Source organism: Equus caballus, chromosome 15, assembly GCF_041296265.1.
Source record: "Equus caballus isolate H_3958 breed thoroughbred chromosome 15, TB-T2T, whole genome shotgun sequence".
In the NCBI taxonomy this organism is placed as follows: domain Eukaryota; kingdom Metazoa; phylum Chordata; class Mammalia; order Perissodactyla; family Equidae; genus Equus; species Equus caballus.
The window spans coordinates 79,990,318-80,008,507 of NC_091698.1; the positions used below are offsets into that span (position 1 = coordinate 79,990,318).

Genomic DNA, 18,190 nt, shown 5'->3' on the forward strand with positions numbered 1-18,190 from the left:
TCTTAAATTTCTACTATTGATACATATTTCTGTTATCAGGAAAAAAGCAATAATAATATATTATAAAGAAATATCCATTTGGCTGTTATCTCCATATATGAAGATAAACGTATCCTAAGTTAAAACCAGCATGCACATGTATGAAATAATCAATACATGTTACGTGAACGTGTGAAGAACTACTACAAATCAGTGTTTCAGAAAATTGTTCCAAAAGTTCTACAATTAACATACACAACTACAATCAAGAAAAAATATAATTTTTATTTTGAAACAACCAAAATCTTAATAATTTAAATCACTGTACCGACATTTCTGCTCTACAATATCCCACAATAAGTTCGCAACCTGATGACCAATCACCCCCGAATACATTACTGGTATTTCCTAGAAACAAGAACCTTCTCCACAAACCACGATACAACCATGAAAATCAGAGCCGTAACACTGATGCACTGCTACCAACTTTTCCTCAGACCCCATTTTAAGTTTTGCCAACTGTCCCAATCATGTCCCTCGTAGTAAAGAATAAAATAGCGATATTTTACTAAGAAAAATCCACTGGGTTATATTCTAGGTTCATCTTCCACCTTCATATCCTAAATTAAATACAGTAAGCGTACTATTAAGTGCTCAATACATTTTAACTGGATTTGAAAGAATGCAAACTAGTACTACCTAAAATTAGTTGTCTCAACAAGAAAAAGAGTTGAGGAAAAAGATTCAGATCAATCTTCTTGCAAACGATCGAATAGTTACCTCACAGCTGAAAAACTTAGAAGTGAAAATAAACAATTTGTTGCTAACCCACTTTCTAAAAACAACCCAAAGTTTTCACAAACTTGCCAGATCCTAAGGGTTTTCATATAAAATCTCATTTCATCTTAAATCAATTATATAAATATTTAGTAACAACACACTAGGCTCTGTACCAGCTATCAAGGATATAGTCTATATCCTTGTATCTAGTATAAGAGAAAGAGGAAGACAGATTTTAAAAAGTAATTATAATAAAGTCCTAGCTCCTAAGAATCTGACATTAGCTACAAACCTCACTTCCACATCAAATGCACATCAAATAAATTTTATGCGTAATTTCAAGAGAGATCATGGAACTAATTGAGACAGAAACCACAAGAATCCCCAGGCATCCTGCAATAAAACCATATTTCTAATATATGATATTTTCTGTGAAGGAAAGAGTGATTGAGGGAACGTTGTGTATGTGTGTGCATGCATGCATGCATGCATTTGCACACTGAAGAAGCAGAGAGAGGAACACATATGCATATTTGTTTATGCTTCAAAGAGGAACAATTAAAGAATAAACCAAAAACTAAAAGGTTCATCAACAAGAAAATGGATAAACAGATTTTGGAACATCCAAAAATGGAATAATGGTCAGGAATAAAAAAGAACAACTGATAGACTCAACAATATGGATGAATCCAAAAAATATCATTTTCAGCAAAAGAAGCCAGGCATAAAAAAGCACATTTCATTTTGAGCAAAAAAAGTCAGACAAAAGAGCACTCTGCATGATTCCTAACAATATTTTAAGAAATCATTTACTCACAGTGAAATGCACAAATCTCATGTTAAACAAAATTAAGAAATCCCAACAAAAAATTGTGATGAATACAATGGAATGAAAAATATAGGATACACAGGGAATATACTGCATGGGGTATTATCCTAATTTAGAAAGAGAAGACCTCTTTGAGGACATGAACATGAACTAATGCCGGAAAAATAAGTTAGTGATCCAAGCAAAAGAGTCAACTAAGTGGTTGGAGGAGAGGGGGAAGACTTGGCACATACAAAAATCCTGGATGAGAAAACTGGTGTGGGTGGTCCAGGAACTCAAATTCCATATGGCAAGGACAAAATTCAAACCTGAAAGTTAGAGGGGCAGATGATAAATACCCCAAAAGCAATAAATATTAAGGAGTTTTACCTTCATCCAAAGGTCAACTGGAAACCACTAAGAATTTAGAGAACTGATAGTATCAGGTTTGTATTTACAAAGAACTATCTAGGAGCAGCATGAAAAATAGATTGGCTTGAGAAAAAACAAAGGCAGAGAGGCCTTTTGACCAGGCAAAGGATAATGATGGCCTCACTTAGAATGGTAGTAATAGAGATGTGATGAGGTAGACAGTTTAAAGGACATCACCAAACATCTGTAAACTTCATATTCCTGCTATCTTAGAAATAAGGAAACTCAGTGTCAATTGACACAAGTATTAAATAATTTCCCTAAATTAAGTAGCTCGTTAAATGGCATATCCAGGATATGATGGCAAGTATATCTCATGCAACCTCCGAAGGAATGTTCTCAAACATTAATATTTTTAAAAAGTATTGAAAATTACCTGTTTATGATGAACTAGCTGCTTTCTGATTTTTCTGGAATATAATCTATCAAGGCTACTGCTGCCTTTGGAAGATCTATTTATGTTCTGAGTATGTAGATTATTGTTAATAAAACTCCACTGGTTACCTACACAGCAAGGAAAAATTTTATTAATAATTCTGTTAAATGTGATTTTAAAATACTTTTCATACTTAGAAAACACAAAATTATAAATGTGCCAATCATGAAAAGGCATTTTTAAAGAAAATTAAGGAAACCATTATAAAGAAATTGCTAGGAAGATCTGACCCTAGAAAGGTTAACCTAGACTCTAAAAGACTTTAAGACCAGAGTTCTGTCTCCAATCTTTCTTTTAAGATAACAGCCAGCTATTTCTATAATTGTTTAAGATTAATCTTTGTACAACGCAACTTTGATAATGTCAGTCAATTTTAACAAAAACGTTCACTACTGGCTCTTTCAAACTCAAATGCTTTTGTGCAGGGACCCAAAGAAGGGGTACTCAATTAATTTGACTTAATGACTGCAAAAAGAAGGCTGAATAGTTCAAAAACCATGCTGCGTAGCTCTACTTATTCTCATTTTTTGGAATGTCTTCAGACTATTCTTCAAGCATCATTCTGCTCAATTCAGGCCTACTTCTACCACACTTTAACCATCTCCAATTATTTGTTCATGTCTGCTTAGTCTAAAGATATCTTTTTCTATCTCTATATCCATTTGTCAAGTCAGTTCAAATTCTTCAAACCCTAAAAAAACAAGTTTTCCACCAGTGTGTTTCCATTGTGTCTGAATGATATAAATAAAAACTAAGACCTCCAAGACTATCTGGTATATTCCAACTTTATATTGTAGCTATATTTCACTCTGTCTTACCTCTATATCCTATAACTGAATAAACTGACCCACAGACATACACTTGTTAAAAAAAAAAAATTTCCTGTACACGAGAAGAATTCTCTACCCTCTTCCCAAACATAATGTGCACCATAAACAATTGATTCACCTATAAAACATCTCGAAAGATCTTTAAATACTAGGATTCTGACAAAATAAAACTCCAAATTTTATGGCATTTACTGGCTGTATATCCATATTAGATGTCACTATTTCAAATCCTTTATGAAAAGTCTTGTTAACTTGGAAGAAGGGAAGAAGGCAATTTGTCTGGCAGTTTGATTTCCTTTAATTTTTAAATTTTTCTGCGTCTCTAGCTTATGGAGAAAGGTTACAACTCAACAAAAAAATTGAGAATTTCTGTATCTAAGCATAAAAGCCACTTGTACTTAATCAGTAGAACTATACTTTATAATGGTAAACCGAATGACACACTACACTAAAATAAAATTACAAGAACTCTTCATAGATGTCCTTTTCATAACTATATTTATATGTATGCTATTAAAAAGCACTTACAAGTATTTTATTGTTTTTTTTTTTGAGGAAGATCAGCCCTGAGCTAACTGCTGCCAATCCTCCTCTTTGTGCTGAGGAAGGCTGGCCCTGAGCTAACATCTGTGCTCATCTTCCTCTACTTTATATGTGGGACGCCTACCACAGCATGGCTTGCTAAGCGGTGCCACGTCCACACCCGGGATCCGAACCAGCAAACCCCAGGCCTCCAAAGCGGAATGTGCGCACTTAACTGCTGTGCCACCAGGCCGGCCCTAAAAAGTGTTTAAATGAGCATAGAGGAAAATCTTGAGAAAGGCATGATTCTATTTAGAAACTAAAAGCCATATTCAGACAAGGGGCTTGTCCATAAAGTCTTTCAAAAATGAATTCTATCCTTAAACAGATTCCTGTTGATATTTTACATAAATTATATGCAGCTGGAATCTCCAGACCAACAGTGCACTGTCACTCAAAATCCCCACCAAGAGATTATTATAAACTTCTGATACCTGTCAGAAACCTCTCTCTGTCTTTACCATTCAAAGGTTTCTTTGCAGCTGCGGCTTCATCTTCAACAGTTGCCACATAATCCAGCAACCTGGACACCAGCATAACAACCCAACTGATCATGGGAATATCTAGTACTCCTATACAGAGATGAGAGGGAACAAAATAATCAGGCGACTCTAAAAGTCCTAAGGAAGTCTAATAAAATAATTATGAGACAAAACATTTTATAAGACCGAAACACACCATATCATTACTAACACTAATATTTATTTATAATAAGCCTCAAAATTAGACCTATGGCTACAAATTGAATAATACATTAAATCTAATGGAAGATACAAATGCTTCATGGTACAAAAATAAATTCCTAAGTGTACGGTGAATCCAAGAGATGAGAACTTTTAAACTAGAAAACAAGGAATAAAATGCTATTCTTAGACTTACAGACGATTGAAATAAAAAATCTAACTCTCGATTTATAATTCATATAGCTTTAAATTATGTTCTAAAGTTTTTAATCCACTACTTTTTTGCTCATATGAAATTCATTATCAATAATCAGAACAGCAACGGTGCCTGAAAGCTTAAACTTAAATCAGAGAGTTGATTTTAGTTATGACAGCATAGAAAAAACATACTACAATTTCTAAGTTCAAAATTTAAATAATCAAAAACTAATAGATTTAAAAAGCAATAACCATATGGCAGTCAATCACATGAAGGCTGGTCATTCTAAAAAGTCTCTATCATAAAAATATTAACAAAATGTGCAGCAATGAATATTAAAATAAGTATTTCAGACTAGCCATTTTATAGAAGTAGTATTTATACAAATCTTATGTTTTTACTAAAGATCACTGCTTTAAATAATACCTTCTGTCCTCCTATGCACGGGTAACTGTGGCTGAAGAGGTGACAATAAATTATCCAAGAGATTAAGTAAGCTCTCTAATACTCCACTATTACTAAGTGACCTTTGACCAATGCAGGAAAGTAACATGAAGACCCTAAAAAAAAGATATAAATAAAATACCCAGTATGAATCAACTTAATTGTTCACTTTAAAAATAATTTACGCTGAAATTTAATAGAGTAATGATAGAATATTTGGTTCTTAGCAAGATTTGTATCTCAAGTTACATTAACGTTAGCTCTTTTCAAGCTATTGGTTATATTTTTCTAAGTTTATCCACAAGAAATCAGGTAGAGAGAAATTTAGGCTAAAAAAGCACATTTAACACATACAGTACACGATCTAATAAGAAATACTTGCAAACACAGATCTATAAACTCCACAGATTCAATCAGGAAACAAAAGAAGGCAGTCTTGTTATGTCACGTATAACCTTCTTCAGTATGCCCTTCACTGGGCATTCCTCAAACTGTGAAAAGCCATGCTTCATTTCTCCACACTCAGTATCCACACACATACACGATTTCAAAATGTGAACATTGATGGTGAGAAGCACAAATCACTAACAACAAATAATGCCAATATTTTCTGACCTACCTATCCTGCGGAAAGATGAGAAGCTGCTCTGAGTTGTACAATTCCTGAAGAACATTAGAAAGAAACTGACCCCACCATCTTTCACCACCACAGAGTTGGACAAGCAGAAGACCGGTATGTAATCGTATCTTGGGGGTTCCACTGATGCACAAGTGTTTAAAAAGCTCTTCGCAGGCCTGGGCATGAAATGTGCTCTGCAAAACTGCAGGAACAGAGTGTCCTATTACAAGAAAGAAAACAGTAAAATTTCCTATTTACGTGTATGCTGTAATATCAAAGTCAGCATGCCTAGATATGTTTTCTTCTTTACCAGCAGTCAGTACACAATTACATTCTACTTGTTTTGCTATTCATTTATTCACTCCTCATATACGGAATTTTAATTGCTGAATACTTGAGGAAGAGACGAATTAGCACTTAATTATATTTCTTACATGTTGAATTGGGTGTTATCAGATGGCTGTGTGAGAGTGTGTGTGTGTGCGTGTGTGCGTGTGCATGTGTAATGATCAAAAGTAGCTCCTAGATAGAAAACAACAGTCCTACATTAGATTAGCAATTTACCAATAGTTGTGTAGCTCCTGCACTTTCAAACAGTATCTCTTATTTTGCCAGTAACACAATGATGTGGCACATCAACAGCAGAAAACTCAAGAAAAGAAAGAACCAAAAATCCATTTAAGAAAAACAAATAAAAATCAGGGGGAAAAAAATTAGCTGACCAAAAAAAAATCAATACTCACATTAGAAAGGATATCAAAATTAACAGTACTCAGGAAATATTAACACAACAAAACACACAACAAAATCACATCAAATACATTCACAGCCTTTAAAATACTTAAGCCAAATACGAACCATTGGAAGAGTGAAGAAGGCTGAGCAAAGTGTCCAATAAATATCTGATGATAGTACGCAGCTGCTCTGTGGAAGACGTCTGAATTAAATCTTTTGGATCTGATGTTTCATTCAACATCTTTCTACTTGCACCTAGAGCTACTCTGAGCCTCTGCACTGCATTATGAGCCAAATTTAGTTGAAGCTGCAGCTGAATACAATCCTGATAGGCAGAAAAAACTCGACTGTCTTCCTCGACTGCCTTGTCTGGCTTTCGCAAAAAATATTGTGCATTGTTGGCACTGTTGAGAGGAGGAAGATCGATACTTTGCAAAAGAGTTTCCAGTCGATGACAAGCTAGATTATACCTATAAGTAAAAAATAAATGAACAAGATAATTCCTGCAATGTTCTCTTGGATGTGCATGTACAAATATACACTAAAAATTAAATCTCTAAAACAAGTTAACATACAATCACTAAAAAGAATTAATCAATTGGTAAATACTAAATAGAGCCAATTATTTGATCAAATATATTAATGCATTCAATATTATTGTAATGTCCTAGTGTCCTACTTCCTTTTATTCTTTTATATACACCTATAAAAAGACATTTCTTGACAAATATACACACAAGACATCATACAAAATAAAGGATTTCAATAATATTAAAATGTACTGCAATTTTCAACCAACCTGCACTGTATATCCTCCTGGAGGGCAACCATCATTGCTAAATGCTGGTCAATTTCTGGTTGGTTTGCAGATTCTCCCTCTCCCCTTAGAGGATCATGCATTAACTTCAGTTCACTCTCCCAAGGCAAGATATAGGTATGACCATAGTAAAATCCTAAGGGGATTTTGGCTCTGGCATTTGTACTTCCATAACGTCCAATGACAGTGATCTGAAATGAAAAATTATAAATATACATACACACTCATCTGCAACAAAATCTGAGTAATGTATTTAAAAAGATATAGTTATGGTTTTTAATTAGATGCTGAATATTTTTCATAACTTGTCAGAAACATGGAAAGCATATCAATTCACTTTCTTGAAGTTCTTTACCTTCATGAATCTGCACACAGGAGGTGGTATCAAGTCATGAAGAATTAGTGAATGGGTGCTTATATCAGTTGCCACTACCAATCGCCTCCCATCCACCTCTTCTCCTAATGTCCAAATGTCAATTGACAAGGAGGCCAAGTCTCCACAAGTGGGAATCAATACATCCGTCAACAGTATTGGTCTGCCAAAATCCAAGGTCACAAATCTCCTTGCTCCTATGAGAGAGAGCAACAGTTTGGAACATTCATTGTAAAAAATATGAAATCAACTCACTAAACTACAAATAAATGAGAAGAAAAGTTAGTAAGTAACTATTCAAAACTTTTCCGAAACCTCAGTCTACGTTAGTTTGAACCCCAACTTAAGTAAAAATATGCAAAAGTTTACTATGAAGGCAATCAACTGTATATATAAGCTTAACTTAAAACAGTAAAGCAAAAAACTTAACTGAGCAAAAATAATACATAGATTAATTCTATAAAGTACCTATCTGCTCATCTTTTAGCCATTTGGTCTTTTTTTTTAATTTCACAACTAGATGTGCTAATGACATCAAATTGTATTACTTGATTTTAGTTTTCTTAAGCCTTGACTAACTTCTTATAGAGTTGCATCTTAAATTGGTGTTAAGATATAAAGTAAAAGTACAAGGCTGAAACGACATGTAGTCACAACTACCACAAAAATATTTCTTAGGAAAGTCCTCCAATGGAGACAGATACAGCTTATCTCAAACAATGTTTTTCCCCACATCCTGACACATCCCTGTCTCTTCAGCTCAGTAGATGAAGTAGATGGCTTACTTTTAAGGGCCACACTAAAGAGGTAGTATGTCTCTTTTGTGTAAGCACTAAAATCACACTCAGCATGGTTGAGATGCTCACACTAATGAAAGGAAAGGATGATCTGAGAGGAACAGAAGAAGGAGCACATTTGCATCTCTCATCTCACACACATTTCAGGTGACAAGCTCAATTAGTGAAACAGTATGCAGAATCATCAATAATATCATAATTCTTTTCATTCTTTATCGGGTTGAGGTGAGGTAATAACCTTACCAGCTACATTTTACAGTGAAGGAATCCAACTAAATTAAACTTCTAGGACTAGTGCTACTCTTGATGGAGCTAGTTTAAAAGAAAACAAGGCAGTTACCAATACTCTCCTAAACCGAAAAAGTATTAAACAACAAAAAACATAATTCTCCTCCTTAGGGGCTTATGTGTCACAGTCAATTCCATAGATAAAAAAATCAAATCACAGTATAAACAACTGCTCACATTTCATAAGGCCACACAACAACAAATTTCACTCAATGTTGTAAACACTAACGTTGTTACCAACGAATGATTAGTTAGGCAGAAAACACCATTAAGACTTTTGCTATTTTTTAAAATTCTCTCTTCCAAAGAGGAAATAGCCTACTGCAATAAAGCGAATACAATTCAACTGCTCATATAATGAAAAGTGATAGAGTAAGCACTGTATTCAAGTTACTTCCTCCTATAAAACATGCCTAAGGATTTTGCTGAATACTTCTGCTGGTGAAGCCAAGAACTAAGAGTTGATAGGATTATAAGGTAAAATTTATCTATAGATTATTAGTAAACATGCTCTAATTGAAAGCACCTATCCCAATTACAGGTCTCTAGCATATAAGCATGGTACAAGCTAAGGTAAAATTTGAGTCATCCAGACATCATGAAGTGTTATTAATCTTACTCAGTTATTATAATTAGCAGGAATTCTGTCTGCTGTTCTCAAGAAATGGTTCCAATGCCAGAATGCTAGTCTTAGGAATACTTCTTTAAAGTGTAACTTCCACTGTAATGGCAATTGAGCAGCTACAACAGACAGATAAGTCAATCATAGTTCAACAGGTGAGAATCACATACAGATCAAATCCACCGTTTGGACAAAATTAGTGAACCTACTTAGCAGCACTCTTCTAATCAACTTGGCAAGCACACAGCTTGAGCTTTATGTAGTGCTTATTGGTAAAATGTACTTACCCAAAAGCAGATGCTTGCAAAGATATTTGCAAAGGAAAATCAAACTACTGAATACTGAGTCCTCAAAGGGCTGGAACACTAGGCAAAAAAATATTTTAATAAAGTCAAAGATTACCTGAATGCATTCGCTCTATAATAATGGACTGGTGAGGTGGAGGTTGAAGAAAATGTGAAGCATGAGAAATTGCAAGGGCAAGACCAGAACCAAGTGGATTCTAGAAAAGAAAAAAGTATAATTCCATATTGATATTACTCTTGCTCTACAAAAACTAGTAACCATAATAGTAACCATAATATCAAATTAACAGGTTTCATTTCTTGATGTATATTCTCTAATATTTTATAAAAGAAAATAATCTAATTCAATATATCAAGCTGGATAATAAAATTTTTCCTACTAACGTTACAGTATACATCAAAATATTTTTAAATGTCTAAGCGAACATCTATTTAAAATATAATAATTTACCATTCGGGACTTGTTGGAATTTTTGTTATGTGCAGCAAGATTGACTGTTGGGGGATCAATAACTGAGCCCGGGAAAAGCTGTGCAAGTTCGGCATTAATCACAACGGAAACTGCTTCATTGGGTGGGGTGAGTGGTGGAGTCATAAAAAGTGGTGTTGTTTTTGGAGTGGGTGGAATAACATCAGATGGATGAATGAAGAATCCAGGGGCTGCCACTGGGTTGGAAGGCACAGAGTTGTGAACAGGACCTACTGCTGATACTGCTGATGCTGCTGACGCTGCTGCAGCTGCTGCAGCTGTCGTCTGATGTAATTTGGCTTCCAGCTTTGCTTTCTGTAAAAGAAGTAAAAGCAACAAATATAGACCAATCCTGCCTATCTTAATACTACATATTAAGTATTGTGTACTTCACATACAATACACATGGGGAATACTACACGGGTACATATTATGAAGATAAACATGATTAACTGGATTCTAGTGAAATAAAAATGAAATTAAACTAAAAATGGACTTAACATGATGGAGTATTTCTTTGCTATATAAATTTTGTTAAATATTTGATACAAAATTTCCTGAGTATTGGGAACTAGGACTTTCTCAAAGTAAAGGTGGAAAGGAAGTAGAATTAAATGTAAATAAGAAAATTAAGCTCTCCTCAAAACAAAATATTAATTGGAGGTGGATTCTCATGATGCATAACCTGATAGAATTTATCACCTGGAACTGCATAGGCTGCATTTAGATCATGACGAAATCTCCAAAACAACTGTTGTTATAACTGAATTTTAATTCACATTAACCTAATTGGTCTTTACAAGGTTTTAGGTTCTTCAATCCATAAAAATAGTAACTGGAATGTTTGACCAAGAATGTTTAAACAGAGTAAGAATGAATTTTACTTAAAGACTGCAAAAAAAGAAACAACTATATTCCTGCAGATATGTATCAAATAAAATGCACCTATATAATTTTTAAAAATTTAAATATATCACAGACATTACCTCAATTTTTGTAGAAAATGATTAGCTCAGATCGGTCACCCTACTTTCCTTTATGAAAATAATGGTCATTTTTACAGTACTTTTTCAGCTTTTGAAGTTTAGAGACAGCATGAACAAAGAGCCAAATAGTCTCCAACCTGTTGCTGAAGCTTCAAAAGCTGCTGCTGTTTCTCTTGCAGCACCTGTAGCTGTTGCTCGGCTGAAGCCATTGCATGAGAGAGAGACTGCAAAGCTACCTGGGCTGCTGAACTCAGGGCTGTCGAGGCTTCCCCAACTGTCCCAGATGAGAGTCCACCTACTGCAGGAGTAACCCCGAAGGAACTCACTGGCATAAGACAAGGGGAAAAAAACAAAAGACAAAAAACCAGGATGAAGAAAAAGTTTACAGAAAAACATATACGCAGTATACAATTTTGACACTAAAACTATAGTTACTTTTCATTTTAAAAGATAGGAATCTAGAGAGTATAAATAAGGAAATCTTAATGGTAAAAGTATATTGATAATAGTATTCAAGCTTAAGGGATTTAGAAATAACTTCTAAATCAAACAAAAAGTAGTATACTTTTGAGTTTAAAAATATCTTCAGCATAGAAGAAATTTCATTTAACATGGCTAAAACAAAAATACAAGAGTTATCTTATTACACAATTTGAGCATAAGAAATAAACTAAAATTTCCTTTACTAAGTTTTCTTACAACAAAGACACCTCCTTCTCCCTCCCCCAAAACACTCGAAAAGACCTTCAATTATAAGAACATCATTTAAACAGAATGACGACACATTTCCTCATTTTAAAGCACAGCCTTAGACAGAGAGTCTGGCCCGCACAGAACACGTAAAGCAATGTTTCCTACCATTTGCTCCCCAGAACAGTAATATGGAAGAATCATGTCCCGTGCACAAATAAGCCTGACACCTACTGTTTACCTATGAACATTATCATCATTAAAGGTCTATGAAATATTACAAGTTAAAAAATTTCTTTGACTTTCTTTTTCAATGTTCTTCAAATATGCACTATAAAAGAACTCTTTTCCCATTATATATTTACCAATATTTGAGGAAAACATTTTGGAAAAAGCTGAGATAAAAATTTAATCTCACAAATAAATCAAACAGCTCAGCACAAAACAAGTAGAGGCCACATCTAGCAGGAGCATTAATATTTGCATCATACCAGGCCTTTACTAGAAAGTTGTACTCAGGAAGGATAACTGCTACGATAATAGAAAATGCTTAGCGTCCATTACCACAAGACACAGTTTTAGTTAATTACTACATTCAACAGATGAACACCCTGAGAAGCAGATACCATGATCCTGTTTCTTAGTTGATTAAGTAAAGAATGGCTCAGAGAAGTTATCCTGTAGAGCTGACAGTGGTACAACTAGGATTAGAACCAAGAGTTATGTGAAACCAAAGCCAATGTGAGGCACAGCGCTAAATATGGAACTTATATCAACTCATCTAATCTTTGTTAGTGTAGCGTACTCTGACAGTTTGGCTTTTCTTTTCATAATGCAAGTGCCGGACTTAAGCTTTGATTGTGGAGGCATCCACTTCAAAGGCGGCCATCTCGAATAAACACAGCCACACAACTAGATAAACAGCCAGGATGCGAGCATGCCCCCGGCAACAGGCTCCTTTATTTTAGGGATCCTGCTTAATTCAGATAACTGGCCATTTGGGCAGCTTGGTTTTTTTCCTTTCTTATTCTCTCTTCTCTTGCTTTAAATTCTAGCTCTTACCTTTTAAATTCACCAATAAAGAGTGAGCCCGCGAAACCCTCAACCCCAATGAAAGCAGGACCGCAGGCCCATACTTGCTCTCTCTCTCTAACCATGACCTCACTGTGTGCCCCCGTGGCATGGTTTGTCCACTCCAGGTCCTGTAACTAATAAACTTTTTTTCTTCAAAATTTCCTAATGATTATTACCGAAGGGCGTCTTGCAATCACAGTAAGAACCACAAGAGTCAATCTAGTCAGAATATTGGGTTGGAAAGGGGAGAGGTTGTGGGACGTTTGCTGGGGCCCAACCCAGGTGAGTGCTCCCAGGCATTTCTAGCTGATTACTATCCATACATAGGGTGAGATCGATATGCTGAGACTGGCACAAAACACTGCAACGGCACATAGGTAGGTACTACTGTCACTCCATTTTACAGATAATGAATCTAAAGTTCACGGAAGTAATGAAAAGGAAAAAAACAGGTAATCTGAGAGCCTATCTTAACATCTACCAATGGCTATATTATGCCAGGATTCAAATAATCTATAAAAAAACAATTAAGCTATAATCAAGATAGTAATAACAAAACTGCACATAGCTTCTCACAATTAAAAATCTCAATTAAAAATCAAACACATTTATTACAGTACAGCCATACTACGTCTTATTTAACTTACACAAATTCAACTATATAAGCTTGGTCAAAGAAAAAAGCAATCATATCTCATATGAGCTGTATGCCCCGAAACGAAATCTATCTGTTTCATGTAGGGTTTCACCAAAGCAACAGCTATTAACTCCAACTCTAGAGGGAAAATTATTAGACTTAATGAAGGATTTATGTTGTACTTTCTGGGTAATTTAAGTGATTTTCAATATTAACCATGAGTATTTTAGCCCTTTATTGACTTTAAAATCTAATGCCCAAATAATATTTATGAGAAAATGAATTAAGTCACTACAGACACATAATAGACATAAATAACCCAAGGAAAACAAGTCATCCTGCTACTATAAAACTAATTTAAAAATCTTTTGCACAGCCTGAGTTTTCAATAATCCTTTTCTATTTTTATACAAAGGGCCTCAAAAACTAGCTATCAAAAAAAGAGGTGAGAACAAGACAAATTCCTCTACTAGTGGTGGTTTCAACCTGCACGGAATAAAGAGGTGATTCTTCTATAGACAAACTACCTTTGCAAAGACAAGACCAGTTCTATGCTTGCTTTGAAGGAGAGGAAATAGGTAGGGAGTATGATGGAATACTTTTTTCTCCAAACCTAATCTTTTATCTGTTTTAAATTTTATACCTTCTGAAAACATTACTTATCCAAATACATGATTTTCTTAAGATGAAAACTTTAGATACTTAATTTCATAACAGTTCCAAGAAAGAACCTGATTTATAACTAAAGAGTTCTCTGAAAATTCAATTTCTTGTCATGGCATATTTCTATTTCAGTGTAAATGTACACGTTTCTACAAAATGACTATATAAGTCCAAGAAAACAAACACAAATAAATTTTGACCCTTCTGGCATCTCCATATAAAAGAAATATTAGATTTTAATTTCATTTTAAATTAAAACTCTCATCTTAACTACATAAGCCATGAATTTCACTTAGTGGTTACTTCCACAATTTTAAGACATAAGATGCTTCTAAATAAAAAGGCACTCAAATAAAGAACTGACAAGTTCCTTTTAAAACCTTCTGCCATTCTGGAGACAACAACAACAAAATTAAATTTTTCATAACTTCGCAAACTATTTTTACTTTGTGTTAAACTGATGAAGAAAACAAAACGACATTCACTTACACAAAATCACCAACAGCAGAATTAATTCAAGACAATATTCAAACCCTTCCGTGACTGTAATATAAATATAAAACCATGCACCAATTTTTTTTTTTTAAGATTTTTTCCTTTTTCTCCCAAAGCCCCCCAGTACATAGTTGTGTATTTTTAGTCGTGGGTCCTTCTAGTTGTGGCATGTGGGATGCCACCTCAGCATGGCTTGATGAGTGGCGCCATATCCGTGCCCAGGACTCAAACCGATGAAACTCTGGGCTGCCAAAGCAGAACATGCGAACTTTAACCACTCAGCCATGGGGCCAGCCCCCACCAACATTCTTAATTATAAAAATTTCAATTATTTGTGACAAGATAGAACTAATTGTACATAACACTGATCCTACAATACGAGGAAAAAACAAAGAAAACAAGATGTACAAAATAAACATGAATTCCCATTGATTACTCATTCATAACATGAACACCACCACATATTCAACACACTCAAATATTAGTTCACATATCCAAAGTTGCTTTAAACTAGCTGGAAAAATAGTATTCCCTATTCACTCATCTCAACCTTCTCAAAGACATTATCAAATACACTTTTAACTTTGAATGCAAGAAATAACACTTTGATGCCAAAACTACACATAAGACTGTTCATCAGTTGATGATTATTGAAGTTGGGTAATGGAAAGATAGAGTCTATTGTACTCCTTCCTCTACTTTCATTATGTTTGATATTTCCCAAATTAAAGGGTTCTAAAAATGCACACATATAAAAACAAAAAAATTTAAGACAATGTTCTAGAAGGTAGGAAAAAAATCCTAAGAATTGACTTAGAAAAGAATATGAACCTACCTATGATTTTTCCCCCAAATGTCCCTCCTATTAATAAGCTTCTACTTAACATGACAGCAAAGGAACTTAGACACATTATAAGCTGATATTTAAATACTTACATATAACTATTACAGCATAAAATATATAATAAAAAACGTATATAATAAAAGAAGGTATATACCAGTAAACGTACTTGCATCATCCCTTTCTATTCTGGTTCCATCACTAGTAGACACACAAGTAAAGTGCAGGGGTTCAACTTCTAGAAGTCCAGTGAGAGATGTGAAACTACCTTCAGCAGCTGTGCAACTACTGACCTTTCCGTTTCCTAATACAGAAAAGAGACAAGTTTTATAACACGTAAATTAATCTTAAAAAACCAATAGTCATATCAAGAATTACAGCTGCTACTCCAATTTTAAGTAGATAAGATGTATAAACACACAATCTTTACACAGTGCTTCAACAATAAACAGAGTATTAAGAAAACTCACAAACAGGAGTATTGATAGTAGTTTCCTTGCTACAAAAGCAGAGTTGCATAAAAGCAACTTAGTGGCCATTCACATTAAGAAGAAACAAGAACAAGTGATTTAGGTTTTAAATGAGGAAAAAACAATAAACCAGCTACTTACATTAGCTATTGCCCAACTTAAGTATGTATAAAGTCGGAACACACTGTGCTGTCAACTGTATAAATATTACACTAAATAAAAACTAAAGAAACATTCCAAAATAGTAAGATCTATTCATAAAGTTTTCTTTACATTTTGTATATATTATCAGTTCTCTAGAATGAGGCATACTACTGTATAATCATAAAAATAAAATCACATGGTCTCAACTACGTGAACAATAAAACCACAGTACGAAAACTGGATGGAAGAACACAAAAGAATTAAGAGTGCATGTGGTATTGGCGGGGGGGGGGGCAGTTATTTTCAGTACTTCCCAAATTTTCTGGAATTAGCACTACTTTAAACAAAATTCTTTAACAAAGTAAAACAGAAACCAAAGATGGAAAGAATGGGGAGATATAAAAACTGTCATCAACATCTGAAGGACTAAATTAAATGCAAGACTAAACTGTCCTAGCCTTGTTCTACAATGTCCCATTGGTGTCCAGCACAGGACCTGACACATAACGTTAAAAAAAAAATCTGTTGAGCACTTACTCAATGAAAGAATAAAAGGACAGGACCCAGTCCCCATGAAATACATATTCTGTTACAGGTTACTAGGCATTAAACAACTAATTATACAATTGAACTTAAAAAAAAAAGTGCTATTTTTTTACTTAAGAGAAGTTTAAAGGACTAATATAGTAAGTCAAGGGGAAATCAGGGGGAAGAATAAGAGATTTTTATGTAATTATTCCATTGGGGCAGGGGAATGCAGGCAGAGGAAACAATAGGAGTTAAATCCCTCTAGAGGAAGGAATATGGCACATTAAAGGAACTGAAAGAACAATATGGCCAGAAGAACATTTCTCAATCCTAAGACCCCTCCACAGATCTTAAAAATAATTAAAAACTCTAAAGGGCTTTCATTTATGTTGGTTGTATATATATTCATATTTATCATGGCAGAAATTTTAAGATGAGAATATTTTAAACACTAATTCATTTAATAGTAATAAATGTTAGATATAAAATAAATATCATACTTCGATGAAAAATAACTCCTCCAAAACAAAAATAACTTAATGAGAAGAGTGCCAACATTTTACATTTCCACAAATCTCATTAAAATCTGCCTTATCAGACGGTAGCTGGATTTTTTCTGTCTGCCTCTGCATTCAATGGGTTGCAATATGTTGTTCTGGGAGAAGCATATGAAAAAAAATCCAACCCAATACAAATATGTAGTTGGAAAAGGAAAGAATATTTTAATAGCCTTACATATTGAAAAACTTAAGTGTTAGTTTTTTAAAGATTAGTTGCAATATGGTATCTGAAATCTTATCAATAAACTTCTCAACCTCTATTACATTAATTGGCCTATCTTGTACTTTTAAGGAATCTTGTACCTATGCATGATGTTGAAACATGCATGATATTGAAACATCATGCACTGATCATTTAGAAAATATTGGTTTACCACTGTATACAGATCTTCCAAATGTTAACACATTCCATTATATAATATCAGAAAATGCCATTCACTAATATCATCGTAGCCCATCAAGAAAGTCTTTATGTACATATTGGGAAGCTGTCAAGTGCACGATAGAGGATACAAGTTTTCCAAAATTCTAGCCTTTGCTTAAAACTACTTACAACATCGGCAATAAACACTATCAATTGGATAGACAGTGACAGGCATTTTTAAGTTCATTTTTGAGACAATACCTACCAAATAATTAAGTCTGCTAAACATATTTTGCCTGCCAGTGATTCTTGCAAATAAAAATGGTGTACCATGAAATAAGCAATGAGTTCGGCCTATAACTCAAACAACTGCATGAGAGCATTTCCTTGAAACAACCATGGTTCTTCAGTATGCATATTTCCCATCTCATACTCATGGGTTCAAAATTTAATAAAATTCACAATTTTTACTACTTCATCAAGGACATTTCTAAGTGAAAATGATATATTTTTTATTCTAAGTGTGTAGTGAAGAACATC

General features: G+C 34.1%; 1 protein-coding gene across 27 annotated transcripts in view; it reads right to left on the bottom strand.

The window, feature by feature from the left end:
• Positions 1-18,190, bottom strand: part of BIRC6 (baculoviral IAP repeat containing 6) — a 222,506-nt gene that overhangs the window by 119,482 nt on the left and 84,834 nt on the right. For 7 of the 27 annotated variants that reach the window (XR_011426501.1, XR_011426502.1, XR_011426503.1 and 4 more), the window contains 11 exons: positions 15,742-15,888; positions 11,322-11,509; positions 10,181-10,513; positions 9,827-9,926; positions 7,700-7,914; positions 7,327-7,535; positions 6,651-6,997; positions 5,793-6,012; positions 5,156-5,289; positions 4,282-4,419; positions 2,376-2,503 (listed from right to left, as the gene is read on the bottom strand). Coding sequence is in view for 24 of the 27 variants with exons in the window: in XM_070236490.1 (XP_070092591.1) it covers positions 2,376-2,503; positions 4,282-4,419; positions 5,156-5,289; positions 5,793-6,012; positions 6,651-6,997; positions 7,327-7,535; positions 7,700-7,914; positions 9,827-9,926; positions 10,181-10,513; positions 11,322-11,509; positions 15,742-15,888 (2,159 nt within the window). In the remaining 3 variants the exon portion in view is untranslated. The remainder of the gene's footprint in view (positions 1-2,375; positions 2,504-4,281; positions 4,420-5,155; positions 5,290-5,792; positions 6,013-6,650; positions 6,998-7,326; positions 7,536-7,699; positions 7,915-9,826; positions 9,927-10,180; positions 10,514-11,321; positions 11,510-15,741; positions 15,889-18,190) is intronic. The other 20 variants (XM_023619262.2, XM_023619268.2, XM_070236492.1 and 17 more) reach the window with 7 other exon arrangements.